Genomic DNA, 15,000 nt, shown 5'->3' with positions numbered 1-15,000 from the left:
ATAGGCTGGAATATTTGCAGAGGCCTCTGCTGTGTATAATGAGCGTAGCTCTGCCTGGTCTGATCTCGAGGACTGAATTTCTCCGAAGCAAAAAAGTTCAGAGACTGTTGTCTCCATTTAATCAGCGTTGAGTCGCCTCGGCCCGGCTGAGCCCTAATCAGGAGTGGCCGCCGTGTGCCCAGAATGTGCTGTGTTGGCACTCGCGCCGTAGACCTGGTTCCCGACCACGAGGTGAATTCGCTGAGCCAGCGGTCGGACCGTCGTCAGACACTCGAGGGAGGATGATAAGGGAAGAAGGAAAGGTTAGAGGGCACGTGACCCTCAGTTTCATATCCCCCTCCCCGCTCCCCCCTGAGAGTAAAGGTCTGACTCGTAAGATTCGTTCCGCTGACGTGTTTGTGTGCGTGTGTGTGTGACGCAATCACCCGAGCACATGTCAGCATGTTTGCCATTCACTCTGGCGACTCAAAGACATTTGAGGCCAAAAAAACATCACCGCCATTTCCCTTTTTTATGACCTTGTTTTTTACAAACTTGAAACATAAAGTAGAACAACTCGACTCGAGGGGCGGGCGCTGGTGGTATGGGGTTAAGGCTGGGGAGGGGGGTGTAGGGGGTGGTGTGTGTGTGTGTGTGTGTGTGTGTGTGTGTGTGTGTGTGTGTGTGTGTGTGTGTGTGCGTGTGTGCGTGTGTGCGTGTGTGCGTGTGTGCGTGCGTGCGTGCGTGCGTGCGTGCGCGCGTGCGCGCGTGCGCGCGTGCGCGCACCGGCTGTAGACGCCGTAAAGCCTGTGGCTGGGAACAGGGTCAGCCAGACTCGGGGGGGCCCAAGCCGGCCCCTGGGCGGCATTCCAGAGGAATGCACGTGACCCCCCCGGTTCACCACATGAAAGGACCTGTCTGTACTCTGCTGAGGAAGGGGGGGGCCTTCACGTTGCTCACATGGTCCTGTCCTGAATCAACAGCCCCCCTGTGTGTGTGCGTGTGTGTGTGTGTGTGTGTGTCCTCTTCCTCCCTGTTGTTTCATCGTGCACACTAGAAAGAAGAGCCCCACCTATTTATTTTGTATTAAAATAAGCTTCTGCTGTCTGCCCCCCCCCCAGGCGTGGAGGACAAGCTGGACATGTTGAACCAGCTGAAGGTGAAGGGCCTGCTGCTGGGGCCCTTCCACCAGGCCCAGGCCAACCAGCTCAGCACCCTGGACCTGCAGAAGATCGATCCCACCAAGGGCACCCTGGAAGAGCTAAAGAGCTTGATGGAGAAGGCCCACAAGAAGGGTAGGTGGACCCCAGAGAGGAGGGGGGGGGGGGGGGGGGGGGGCTTTGGCGTCTTTTGGATCGAGATGATGCACACAGATAGGTGGTCTCAGTGAAAGTCACAAGATGTGCAATATAGAGAGTTGCCGCCACCTAGTGGTTAAAGTAAATTGACATTATTCAACAGTCTATTGCACACCACTGTGGTTCAGCCATAAGCCCGTAACTCGGAGCCTGGCCAGAAGCATAGTTGGGTGTCAATGCCGGATCCCTGGGGAAGTCGCATCGTTCCTGTGTATGTAAATGCTCATTGGTGTTGTGGGTCTCTCTCGCAGGAATCTCTGTGGTGCTGGACCTGACTCCTAACTACCTGGGCAATAAGCCGTGGTTCAGCGGTGGCAAATCAGTCGAAGTCATGGAAAAACTAAAGGTAAGGCGCATGTTTATTAAGATCGATTTACATCGGCTTTGTGGTTCTTCCTTATTGGGAGGCTGTGTAAGTCAAAGTGCACAGGCTCATGTCAGCGTGTTTTCCTCCACCAGGAAGCGGCAAAGTACTGGCTGGATCTGGGCGTGGACGGCATCAAGGTGTCTGACCTGGGCGCGGCCAGCGCCATGGTTGATTGGCAGTCGATCCCGGACACGACGTCGAACAACGATACCGAGAGCGAACTTCCCAGGAAGAAGTAAGCGGGTTCAGCCCCAAAACCCCAACACGCCACCCCTTTTTCGAACCAAAGTGTCGGTTGATCAATCTACGAAGAGGTGTCTCTGTGGACCAACTGACGTGTGTGTGTTTCTGTGTCGTCTCCAGGGCTCTGATTGGTGTGGTGAGTGGCAAGTCATTGACTCAGGTGTCGGAGCTGCTCAACACCTCCTCCGTCAACCTCCTCGTCTCAGACCTGCTCACCAACATCACAGGAGGTAGAGCCCGACGTTGTCTGTTGTCTCGTTGAATTCCCCCCGCCCCCCGCCCCCCCCCCCCCCCCCCCCCCCCCCCCCCCCCACCTCCTGGCTGCATACATGGGTGTGTGAAGACAAGGTTATGGGTCTTCCTAAGTCGGGGGGGGGGGGGGGGGGGGGCACACAGGTGCTGCTCATGGCACTGATTATGGAGTGGCCGGAAAGACCACCTGCTTGTGAGGCCTTTTGTGGGAGCCAATATGTCACCCACACACACCCTCCTTCCTGCTTTATTCTCTTTGCCTCATTTCCTTTCTTTCTCTGCAGCTTCTATTCCCTCTTTCTTTCTTTCTTTCTTTCTTTCTTTCTTTCTTTCTTTCTTTCTTTCTTTCTTTCTTTCTTTCTTTCTTTCTTTCTTTCTTTCTTTCTTTATCAATTAAATAACAAACTGCTTTACAAAGCCTAACAAAACCCTGTCTGGTCTTTTTCCCCGGTCCAGGCTTGGAGAGGGCTCAGGCCATCGAGCTGCTCTTGGAAAGGAACGACCAGAGGAACGTGGGCTGGACCCTGGGAGCCGCCACGAGCACCCACCTGGCCAACGAGGCCAAGACCCCCGAGCTGGTGGGGCTGTACCAGCTGCTGCTCTTCACCCTGCCCGGCACGCCCGTCTTCCTCTACGGCGACGAGATCGGCCTCCAAGCTCAAGTGAGTGTCCGTGTGACAAAGAAAAGAGAAAAAAAAGCCAGCACCGCCTGGTCGTTACACTGGAGAGGGCGCCCTCTGCAGTGTAACGTGTTTCCTACTTATGTATTTATATTAGGTGAATCCCTTTGGTTCTTTGACCCAGATCTGTTGTGAACTTTCTTGTGTTAATTTTTTTTATTTCTCTTTCAGGGTAAAGAATCTCCCATGATGCTTTGGGACACCGAGAAACCAGAAGAGGGTGCTGCCGTAAACGATACTGCTAAGGTGAGTGAAAATTGCTGAAAATTGGGATTGTGTCTGGTAGTTATATTAACTTTACAATCATCAACAAAAAAAAAATCGGAAAGTGAGGCGACCCTCTTCATCGATCGCTAGCCTTCCTCTGACACCCTCGACCGAAACATTAACCCCGTGGTCCTCTTCGATCGGCAGGCCGACAGGCTGGCTCGTGAAGAGAACCGGAAGTGGTTCAAGACCCTCAGCGACCTGCGAGGCAAAGAGCGCTCCCTTCTGCACGGGGAGTACCACACCCTCAGCTCCTCGGGCAGTGCCCTGGCCTACCTGCGGCTGTGGGACCAGAGCGAGCGCTTCTTGGTGGCCGTCAACTGGGGCTCCGCGCCAGCCACGCTCACGCCGCGGTCTACCGGTAAGAACCTGAGTATTCAGTCATCCATCTTATGTTTTTTTTGTTTGTTTGTTTCTCTTGTTCTTGACGACCTATGATCTCCTTTTTTAAAGTTGATCTTTATTATTTTTATAACTTTTTTTTTTGGTGTTCTTTGACTCGTAAGTCTTTATTACATTCCTGAGAAGGGCCATGGTAGGGACTCTGTTACCAGAGAGGGGCTGTAATATTAACATCAGAGCACACATCTCTAAAGCCGGTGTGATGGTACTGTGTTCCGGCCGTTCTCTCGGTGTAATACGGTGTGTTTTTACCTTCTAGGCAAGGCCGAGCTGCCGTCGGAGGCCATGGTGAGGCTCTCCACAGACACAGAGTTGAAGGTAGATGCCATGGTCAGCCTGAAGGCCATCACCCTGGGACCTGGGAGGGGGGTACTGCTGCAGTTCCCCTTCACGTCCTAGAGGGGTCGACAGATCACACTTAGACAAGAGCACAGACCTCTTGCAAAGCTAAAATGTTTTTGGAGTGAAAAAGTGTGTTTTGTACACCAGATGTTTTATTTATGGGCTGTAGGACACTATTTCGCAGTTGAAGGAAGCTGGGCCAGTTGTCTAAGGAAGACATGAAGCATATTTTATGAAAACATTTTTAGGTTATGACATGCTTGAATATCAACTATGGTGCTCGCAGAAAGTTTAAAATGAGAGCATTTTGATTTTTTTTTAAACTACATATGCGGTTTTCCTTGTGCAGCTGGCGTGCAGTCCCATGACTAATTTAATTTAGTTTACTTCAACATTCCGTTCTTATTCCCTGGGGCAATCCTGTGAAAGGATTTTATTGTGATTTTAATATATTTTTTTCTTTTACCTCGAACAAGAGAACACTATTGTAAGAACTTTGTTTTTGAAGAAACGGTAGGCCACGGCCTTTTTACCCCTCAAAGTGGACAAGAAAGAAATATGGGAAAATCAATAAAAACATTTTCCCCATCCATTAACTGTCGTCCTCGTTTATTTCAACCCGCCCACTCCGTGTCTTGGGGCCAGAAGAAACACACAATATTAGACTCAACATCATGACATTTGAACAGAATTCAAAACCACAAAAACAAATAATTATTTTACAAATACAGCAGACGTAAATCTAAACTTTCTGACATGGGATTACAGGTTCCGGTCTCCGTCCTGTGTGTGTGTGTGTATGGTGTGATCAACGAAGATTAGCCCATCAACTCGTAACGCCTCTGCTAATGCCATATAATACTGCTTATTAATTAACGGTTTATTAATTTAAAACGTTCCTTCCTTGTTGATCACCTCGATCATACAGACTAAGTGGGTGGCTCTCGATTTCCTTCTGGGTGTCCTTCCACATGTGCGCCCGGTCTTAATATTTTATATTGAATAGTCCCTGTCTTCTATCATATTTCTGCACCATGTAAGGGAAAATGTGTCTGAGTCTGACTTTTAGGTAAAAACGCCTTTTTCTAACTTTGAGTTTTGGAAAACCTTTGCTCTGTATTGGGGTTCACTTCAGTGGGGCTCTTTTTGTGACTTGTATACCTTCCTCGTTTTAATAGTAAAAAGCACTACTACTATGAAGGAGAGAACCCTCTTTCTGTATTTACAGTAAATCTATACAGCATCCAGAGATTCCCAGTCTTCATATCGACAACAAGCACCAGGGGGCGCCACTATCCGACAAAGAGTAGACTAATGTGAGCAAATCGAGTAACACTGAAGAACAAACGCATAAAATAAGCGTTATTAAAAAAACATTTACAAATCTCTTTTAAAATGGTTGTGCTTTCAAAATGTATATCATTTGTGTATTGCATGATGGGAATGACTTGGCTGGTTCAGACTACACGATTCTCAGATATTCCACCACAATTTAACACGTCACACTATACGATCACAGAGCCAGGAAATCGGGCCTCGTCTCGTTGGACAGTGGCTGGCCACACTACAAGATTCGAGGGTGCGATGCTCTCTACTTTGTATCATTCACGTTTGTAAGATATTTAGAAAATCTAAGGTTTAGAACTGACATAAATGGGGTTTTTTTTAAACATTTTTTTCATAAAGGTTCCAGTAGTTTTTATATCTGCTGAACGCAACTCCTCACAGGAGTTGCATTATGCGTGACATACGCGATACAAAAAACTTACCGGGTAGTGCGTCTAGCGCGTCGGCTTTTTCACGCCTCGCCAGGCTGTATCCTGGCTTCACCCTATCGTGGAACTCCTTTGTGGACACGTCGAAAATACAGGGACGTTGCTGCCACATTTCAAATAAAGTTGTCTCCATTATGTTGTTCCATCTTCTCTCGTTTTCTTTATTAGCATTCTTCTTCTTGCTATTGATCTTATTCATTTTTGTGGTAGCTACTGTGTACTCAGCATAGTGCACTGCAGTGAAGTCAGTTGGTAAACACTGCGCGTGAGCTCCAGCTGTTAGTGGGATTCCCTCACGCAACTGGGGGCGGGGTCCCCTCATGTCAACAATGGATACGTCATGCGATTCGCCAAATTAATATAATAATAATTCTGACATGCCAAACTTTTCGTCGTGGGGTTTTTGTGCAGATACGTTCCTCAATCATGCGGAGAGGGCTGACGCACCATGGTTCCCTGGTAGTAGGACCATCGCATGCATGCTAGTGCAGCTATGTGCTGAGCGTGTACTGGCTATGCAGAAGTTGGTTAAAAGGTTAATGTGCAAATTGAACAGTTTTTCATCCATCTATTTATAATATTGGCAAACGCGTTGTACATGTTATTTCAAAAGGTGACGGAAAACTAATTTGATGCTTTGTGGTATGGTGGTGTCGCCTATGACTCGAGAGTGGATTGTGGCTTTGGCGGAAATGGCAAAGAGGCCATGTTTGTAGTGTTAGACTTATCTATGTCTAAATGTGCACAAATCCAAAGTGCAGCTAAAGTGTATCTAAAAAGAAAACATGGCAAGACATGCACAGCTCTTAGGGTGCACTCACACTAGGCCATCTTGCCGTGGCCGTTGGCCGTTTTCACACCTTCGGCCATCAATTGACGAGAAGGGACATCTAGTTCAACTGGTTGAGCTGTGTTGATTCGGCTGCACAAATATGTGCCCAGGTTGGTTTATCTGGCTTTGTGTATGACATGTGAGAATGGGGATGGGCCAGGACTACACCAGCTCCTCTACACGCCTGCCAATCTTCTGGCCATCGAGACTTTATTGCAGTTCAAGCAGGTTGATTGTGAATTCGATTCATACGACTCCTCTACACACCTGCCAATCTTTTTGATTTGCAGGGTGATTGTTGATTGTGAATTCGATTCATTCGACTCCTCTACACACTTGCCAATCTTCTGGCCATCGAGACTTTATTGCAGTTCAATCAGGTTGATTGTGAATTCTCTTTCATGGACATCCGAGCATCTCCAGCTAAAAGGTAAAGACCCTGACCCTGTGTCTCTACTGATGGTTTCGACTCGTTACAGACATCACCATTATTGTTTTATTCCCTCGAAGCCATTTTAACATTGATATGACAGAAAAGATACAATACAATTATTACAAAAGTATACAATACAGAAAAAAAATACAATTATTTTTTGCGTTTTTATTTAAATCAAATATGTTTATCATTATCATTGTCATTATTACTATTATCGATATTATGTAATTGTTAATACTTAAATTAATATATTTTATTGGTACGCCACCGAGAGTGAATAGTTACAATGGCATTGTCTTTGTCTCTTTAGGATGCCCCACGCTGTCTTGGCCATCCTGACGATATGTGTGTGCATTGCAAATACGCTGGATGTCAATAGACTGGTAAAAAAAATAGTAATTGTTGTACTCTGCTGATTTGTGTGCGTGTGTGTGTGTTTAATATGTTGTACATACTTTAGTATGTACAACAACCACATGATTCATGTTATTTATAAGCTACAGGGTGGACAGGGTTGCAGCTCTTAACTCTGTGACACCGGTTTCATCTGCATAGGCCTACACCTGTCACAATAATGATCAAATGTAGGTTCTCGTGCGGTCACTTATCCGTGTCCGGACGTAGATGACGAAAGCATAACTACACTGAAAGATATATAGAGCAAGTGATAGGAGTTGAGGGTGCAGGCAGGTAGGACCCAGATGCAGACGGGTAAAGAAAACGGCACTTTATTTCTGCCAAAAGGCTAAGGCAAGGAGCAACGAGCAAGGGAACACAGGTAGCTACAGAGAAGACGCAGGACCAACAAACCAAAATGACAGCACGAGGAACAAAGGAAAGACAAGGGCTTAAGTAGCAAACGCAACGAGGAACAGCTGAGACCCATTAGGGGAGGGAGCAGTATTCAACACAGGAGGGAAACACAGGGAAACACATCAAAACACGACACAGACCATGACAGCAAGGGGTCGTTTAAAATGGAAGGGCATGGAAGGGATCAGATGTTTTTAGGCAGCTCTGGGATTTAATTTAATTACATTTATATTGCATTAATACCGAAAAGTATTTTTGAGTCTTCAATTCCACTTCTTTTGGCCGCTGTTATGCTTCTTAAGGGATCATAGCCTACTTTCTAACAAATGTTCACAAGTGAAAACAGCAAATCGACAAAACACTTGTCAAACATTTGATTTATCCACCACTCAGGCTAGCCTCAAGAAGGAGATCCAAGCTTTGGAGTTGAAGGCCAATTCCCTGAAGGTGGGTCACGTATCGCATGGCGCTGTAAGGCAAATTGGGTACGGTCAGACTCAAGATAAATTGGCCAGATTTAAAATGACCTTTCACTCTCTGTACTTAATTTGGTCTTTGTTGGAGTTGTATTGTATTCTCCTTTGTGCTGCTTGGGATTCTGCTCTAAGCTTTTGTCTGTTTGTTTGTCCCCATGCTGTTAAAGATAGAGGGTAGATAATGGTCTGGGACCTGTGTGGTTTTATTGGGTGACATGGTGGAAATTCTCCCTCTCGTTCTTTCTCTGTCGAGATGTTCCACTGTGGTTTAATGAACATATAACTCTTCATTGGAAAAACACACTGACACATTGATAGACCAATCAATGGGCCTTTTACTCTGCTTCACGTCAGGGTCCCGCATCACACTGTCAGAGCTGATCTCACATTCATTTCCCGGCTCGCTGAACATTATCACTTTCATGGTGTAGAAATAACTGATTGCTAAAATATGACATGGCATTAAGCAGCACAGTAAAGTAATACCATAGCTTAGGCCGCTATATAACATAAACCGTAACCTGTTGTTCTCTGCGCTTCCAGGCACTCTACAACACTCAGCAGGAAGCGCTCGCGGACAGGATAACGGACGCGACGTCGAACGCCACTCAAAGGGCTGCGCGCCATTTGTCGGCACACGAGAAGCAACTTTTGAAGGCGGAGGAGTCGAACTCTGAGCAAAAAGCACAATTTCAGCAGTTAACTAAAGACACGGAGCTGGTTTGGGAGAAAATCCAGGGGGAAATCAAGAGAGCCAAAAACTTAGTCCGTATAATCGAGGTGATGAACCAGGAGTTATAATCACACCGTCGCGGCTGTTCGAGAGTGTTGAATTAAATAACAAATTATTAGTTGATGCAGTGAGATGCATTATTATATTCAGGGTTCGAGTTATGACTCCATCTCTGTGGGGGTCTCTTAAAGTTGTGGTCGGGTTACACCGAATTCTGCGACCCACCGAAAAGTGTGGTCGCTGTTGCACATTTTCTGCAACATGCACGTTTGCATTATAACAAAAAAATAAATAAAACATAAGATCTCCCCCCACCGGTGGGTCTTTCTTTTCTTGATACTAACATTAATTCTAAACAGCGTTTTACACAGTAGGCCTAGGCCTAGGCTATAATAGGAAATGCTCAAAGGTAAATCAGCGTAATTGAACACTGACTGTAGCTTAGGGTAAAGAAGCAATGGTGAAGGACCGTACTAAACGCCCTATCATTGTATGGGTCTGTAAAATGCTAATCAAATCAAAACAAATGTATTTATTAAGCCCCTTGTGAAGATCTGAATGGCATCTTCACTGTTTTTAAACATGTTTTAAAAGATTCACGTGCTCCTGTCTGGCTGGTTAGCCGTGATAGTCCGCAGCTGTGGCTCGTGGGCTAATTGAGCCACACCCATTCTGGTGCTCTTTAAGAGGGCCAGAGTTTTAGACTGGGAGGCGGGAGTTGTGCAAGTGACTCGACAGTTGTGCTGTGTTTTAAGTAAAGAGATGCTTTCTAACAACAACAATTTGCGTGAAGAAAGCTCTTTTTCACATTTGGTAGCAGTGGTGGGATATTCCTCTAGCCGAGTGGAGGGGACCCACATTTCGAAAAACATTGTTCGAGGAGCTTCGTGGTGGACCGCGGTGAAGAAGAGCAGGTAGACGAAGAGTCCTGCTAGGAGAGGAGATCACTGGGGAAGTTGGACTGCTGTCCTGTGGGGTTGGCCAAAGCCTGAAGGAGGAATAGCTCGGTAACTCCTTGTTGCTGACGTGAGCCATGTGGGGAGCTATTGCCAAGCCTTCGCAGAACAGCAGTGGCGGAGGACTTACTGCGAAGAGTGCAGTGTTTTAAGTAAAGAGATGCTTTCTAACAACAACAATTTGCGTGAAGAAAGCTCTTTTTCACACCCCTGTTGACATGTAAAAGTATATGCCCTCCATTGTCACAATCGGTTGTATTTACTTTGTTATACATAATATGCTGTATGCAGTGTTGTGTGTACAGCGGCAATAGGATGTCCCACATGTGACCTAGGAGAGGTCAAGTGAGCGCGCGTTTAATAATCGATGGTCAGTTCCAGTCCAACAGCACTGATGCCCCACTGTGTGTTATTTCTACATTCATTATATTCGGCCTAGCACTGGGTATGCACGCCTGGATCGTTGAGAAAACCATCTCTGCTAACAGCCCCTTTAATAAAAAGGTAATTGGGGGAGTTCTTATTTTTTATTTATGTTTTTGTTATGCCTCTACGCTTCAAACTCGTGCGTATTGCAAAGAATATGCAACAGCGCCCCCTGGGGTTACACTTTTCGGTGGGTCGCAGAATTCGGTGTAACACCTGTTAGTTGCGCTGAAAAAGACACCTTGTGAAGTTATTTTTTCGTTTGGCAAGTAGCTGATCATTATCGAAAATAAGCCCCGCAGGTCGAAGCGAGAAACCTGCGTTTCGCGTCGGTGTCCGGACAGTCCGGTTCGCCCTGTCTGGGCTGGTTTTCCCGCACAGCAAATATCAGTGTACATTGTACTCTATGGGTGTACATTTAACACTCATTTCTGGGTATATATAGGTCCAAGAGTTCAGTGTTCGCTGAACACTGTTAGAAGAGCAAAATATGTACTCCAAATTTAGAGTTACATTTGAACACTTTGAGAGTGCAAATGTACTCTATTAGTGGTACTTTTGGGCACTCATTCAGTGCTTCCTTACACCTGCAGTGTAAACCTAGAACCCCAGAGAGAGAAAATATGTACTCCAAGTCAGTGCTTTGTAGCACTTCGCAGAGCTGATTATTTAATACTTCTAGAGTGAGAATGTACTCTGACTGGTGTACAACCAACACCTTTGAGGTGAATTATCAACACTTCATGAATGAATAGTCTACACATTAGATTCTTGCTGCTGTTGTTGTTACAGTGCATACATATATAATATAGTTAACATTATAGTTAAACTTTAATTATTTTACATCAAGAACCATTTTTAGTTTTACATTTATATGATGTAACAAACAACTTGAAAATAAATAAATAAATGTGTCCCTGTCAACCAATTAAAGGGGAATTCCGGTGTAAAACGGATTTGGGATATGTTTTGTATGATAATGAGTTGAAACGTTTGTTTTGGAGCACAAAAAAACGCATATAGACGCTTTCTTCAGTTGGCTGTTTTTAGCCGATTCTATCAAAACGCTATAAACTTGGAACAATGGGGCAGTGGTTATGGTAAAAACTAAATCGCTATTTTAAACCATTTAAAAGGCTAGAAGTAGCCCGACACTTCTTTGGTAGTTCAATAAGGGTATTAACATATAAAACGAGGCATTGAGAACTTTGTAAGTGTACAGATTGTTTATTAAAAATAAAATTACATTTTATACACACAATACCATCAGTAGATCACCCGTCGACGCCATTTTGTTTTCAAGACTCGATAAGTAGATTGGCAAACACAGAGATTGTGACATCCATCAGCAACACACAAGCTCTGGCGGCATGCCATGGGACCTTTAAAAATAAAATAAAAATTATCAGGATACAATTACCCTGTGAAACTTCACTACACGATCCACAGCTTCCCGGATACTGATTTTGACAGCTCCATTCTTTCCACTTGGAGGTGGTGGCAGGAGGTAGACCAGCAGGAGAAGTGAGGCCATGTCACTATCCCAACCTGAAAAGGGAGAGCACATACTTTGAGCATGAAATACACCTGATGAAAGCACATGACACAACATAAAAGGTTCAAAAAGTTCTTGTCAATAAATAGTCAGCATCTAAAAAGGTGGCCAAATACAAACAGGTTATTATCATAGGACCCTTTTAAAAAAAAAAAAAAGGGTCCTATGTTCCCCAGTCTCATACAAAGAGGGGAACATAGGACCTGGGGAACATAGGACCCGGGGAACATAGGACCCGGGGTCCGGGAACATAGGACCCGGGGAACATAGGACCCGGGGAACATAGGACCCGGGGAACATAGGACCCGGGGAACATAGACACGCTCCCACTAAATTAAAGCCACGTGCCTCGTTAGCATTAGCTAAAAATGGTAACGAGGCGTTAGCTAAATTGAAGACATGTGCCTCATTAGCATTGGCCATTAAGTTTGACGTTAGCTAAAATCGTTAGCATTTATAAGTTGGTTATCAGATCTAAAAGACGAAGAAATGCTGAATATTCTGCATTCAGGGTTTCTGCAGGTTTGAACAAGTTAAATTTAAGCCTCTAATACCTTCTTAAGACCCATTATGGATACAATTTCTGACCTATATGAAGGACAAACGCACAACTAACTATGAAACATAGAAACCCTGTGCATTATTCACTTGGTACTTTTCTTACCTGTTTACATTCCCGTGAAGTTCAAAAATGTCTTCGTTCACTCGGAGCAATTCCTTGGCGATATTGATTCGATCCTCTCTAGCCAACCGTCTCTGTCGAAACAGTTTGCCGCGTAGTGTGGAAGAGGACAAACGGTCACATGTCTCTAGATTCAACCAATGAGAAGGCGCAGCGAGCCAATGACGAATCGAAACCTAAACCGACGTGCCGCCGGGATAGTAGGACACTCAACCGTTGTACACTCAGGGAGTCCATCATCCTAAAATAAACACTTAAATTACTCTACACCAGCATTATACTTAGAGACAACACCCAAGAGTGTTTCTGGTACACCCCAAAAAATTTACTTAGTGCCTATTCAACACCAAAGTGTATAAAATCTACTCTGGTCATGAATACTCTGGGATTTTAACACTTTGCGATTTGCTGTGCGATAATGACCGGCATTCTATTATCCCTTACTTAACGTCAATATTACTCTGCATATGGAAGGGAAATAGCTTCATTTGTAATTACAATATTATGCTGCTGTATTTTCAGAGACCCCCACAGATATTTGAGTTTGCTTCTTTCGTGGGAGCCCGACTTCTCTCTATGGGAGCTCAGCTCCCACTGGCTCCCACCTAACTGGAACCCTGATTATATTTCATTAGCATAGGGGTTAGAGTGCGTGTGTTCATCATCGCTAATGCGTCACTGCGTCACACACAGGATGATGGAGGATGGAACCTGCAAGCCCGTGTTAGTAAGTGTCAGTCGGGGTCAGATATAGTCCAGGTTTCTGGCTGCTTTATATAAAAAATATATATAATCAAATTGTAAAAAGTCTTTATTTTTACAATATCTGTCTGTCTTTAGATATACAGATCTTGTTAACCCTCCTTAACTACAAGGGGAACATTTTTGTAATATCTTGGTATTATCTTATTTTGTTACTATTTCCCACCTTGCTGTGATGCGTTTTTTTCTTTCATATCAGATTCCTGTGATAACACAACAAACACAGAAATACAAACTTGTAAACAATAAGGGAAATCTTGTATCTGATAAAATTCTTTCACCAATGTGATTATTGATCCTAGAGAGTATGCTTACAATTTATAAGTTTATTTAATATCATCCTTAATCCTTTAGAAAAACGTTATCACATTGCATTATGTCTTTAATGCTTTACTTAATTTAGTCTTTGTTGGAGTTATATTGTATTCTCCTTTTTTCTGCTTGGGACAAGGCTCTAACCCTTTGTCTGCTTGTTGTTAAAAAATAGAGCGTAGATAATGGTCTGGGACCTGTGTGGTTTTATTGGGTGACATGGTGGAAATTCTCCCTCTCCTCCTCTCTCTGTCGAGATGTTCCCCGGCTTAGTTAAGATATAACTCTTCATTGGAACAGCACACTGACAAATTGATAGACCAATCGATAGCTGATAGTTGGAATGATTGATTGGGGAAATCAGGATGTTCTGTCTGTCGTATAGGTAGGCCTTCTGCTTTAAGGAGGGGGGGGGGGGGGGCTTTCACCGCCAGCCATCGTCACGATTGCGTCAGTGTTGATGAACTCTGCTGCGTTAGCTGAGAGAGAGAGAGAGAGAGAGAGAGAGAGAGAGAGAGAGAGAGAGAGAGAGAGAGAGAGAGAGAGAGAGAGAGAGAGAGAGAGAGAGAGAGAGGTGGGATCGGGGTGGTGTCGGCTAAGGCGTCTTAGAGACAGCAGCAGCGTTGACAACAGCAGCAGCTTCCATTTCGCCGGAAAACCAAACCAAACCAAACGAACGGAATATAGAGCAAGCGAGCGAGCGAGCGAGAGAGAGAGATACAGCGAGCGGGAGAGAGAGTCATTCTGGATAAACGGATTATTTTCTGGGGGTACCTTGCCACCGAGACAAGGGCGTTGACATCGTTCTAGCGGAGAGCGAACGCTCCGTCGCCTGGCCGCAGCAGCAGCAGCTTCAGCACCTTGGACAGAGCTCCACAATGGCTCCTATGGACGAGGGTGGGGCTCCCATCGGTAGGTTGCCGCTGTTAATGGCGTGTGAAAGCTTCTGGGTGTGTGCGTGTGTGCGTGTCTGTGTTGTGTATGTTTGTGTGTGTGTGTGTCTCTCTGTCTCTCTGTCTCTCTGTCTCTCCCCCTCTCGCTCTCTCTCTGTTTGAGTTTCTCGGTTAGTTTTAGCTGATCTCATCTTGGTTGTCCATCCATATAGTTAGGATGAGATGGAGGAACGGGGAAGGCTGGTTCCGCGGAGTCCCTGTTGCACGGAGCGTTCTAGAACGTTGGCCTGGAGACAAACTCTCGTGAAAAATACTATTCCAGTCTCTTCTTTCTTTCTCTTCGTATTTGTGGCATGGCCGACATATATGGGATTTCTTATTTCTCTGTACGACAAAGATTCTATAGGAATCGACTTCGTGCAATCCTAATATAAAATACTACTACTGCCTATAGTTTAG

The 15,000-nt window shown here is 45.2% G+C and overlaps 2 protein-coding genes across 3 annotated transcripts in view; both read left to right on the top strand.

The window, feature by feature from the left end:
* slc3a2a (solute carrier family 3 member 2a) overlaps positions 1-4,486 on the top strand; it is a 6,356-nt gene extending 1,870 nt beyond the window's left edge. Inside the window, exons 4-11 of the mRNA XM_030338146.1 lie at positions 1,101-1,274; positions 1,589-1,683; positions 1,797-1,939; positions 2,068-2,177; positions 2,656-2,861; positions 3,051-3,125; positions 3,294-3,507; positions 3,808-4,486. Coding sequence (XP_030194006.1) covers positions 1,101-1,274; positions 1,589-1,683; positions 1,797-1,939; positions 2,068-2,177; positions 2,656-2,861; positions 3,051-3,125; positions 3,294-3,507; positions 3,808-3,947 — 1,157 coding nt within the window. The 3' untranslated portion in view covers positions 3,948-4,486. The remainder of the gene's footprint in view (positions 1-1,100; positions 1,275-1,588; positions 1,684-1,796; positions 1,940-2,067; positions 2,178-2,655; positions 2,862-3,050; positions 3,126-3,293; positions 3,508-3,807) is intronic.
* A 9,706-nt stretch (positions 4,487-14,192) lies between these two features.
* syt4 (synaptotagmin IV) overlaps positions 14,193-15,000 on the top strand; it is a 5,843-nt gene continuing 5,035 nt past the window's right edge. The window contains exon 1 of one of the 2 annotated variants that reach the window (XM_030338159.1): positions 14,193-14,560. In XM_030338159.1, coding sequence (XP_030194019.1) covers positions 14,527-14,560 — 34 coding nt within the window. In that variant the 5' untranslated portion in view covers positions 14,193-14,526. The remainder of the gene's footprint in view (positions 14,561-15,000) is intronic. The other variant, XM_030338158.1, reaches the window with a different exon arrangement.

Source organism: Gadus morhua, chromosome 17 (assembly GCF_902167405.1).
Source record: "Gadus morhua chromosome 17, gadMor3.0, whole genome shotgun sequence".
Lineage (NCBI taxonomy): Eukaryota > Metazoa > Chordata > Actinopteri > Gadiformes > Gadidae > Gadus > Gadus morhua.
The sequence above is the reverse complement of the archived record's forward strand: the minus strand, read 5'-3'. Positions and strand labels throughout refer to the sequence as shown.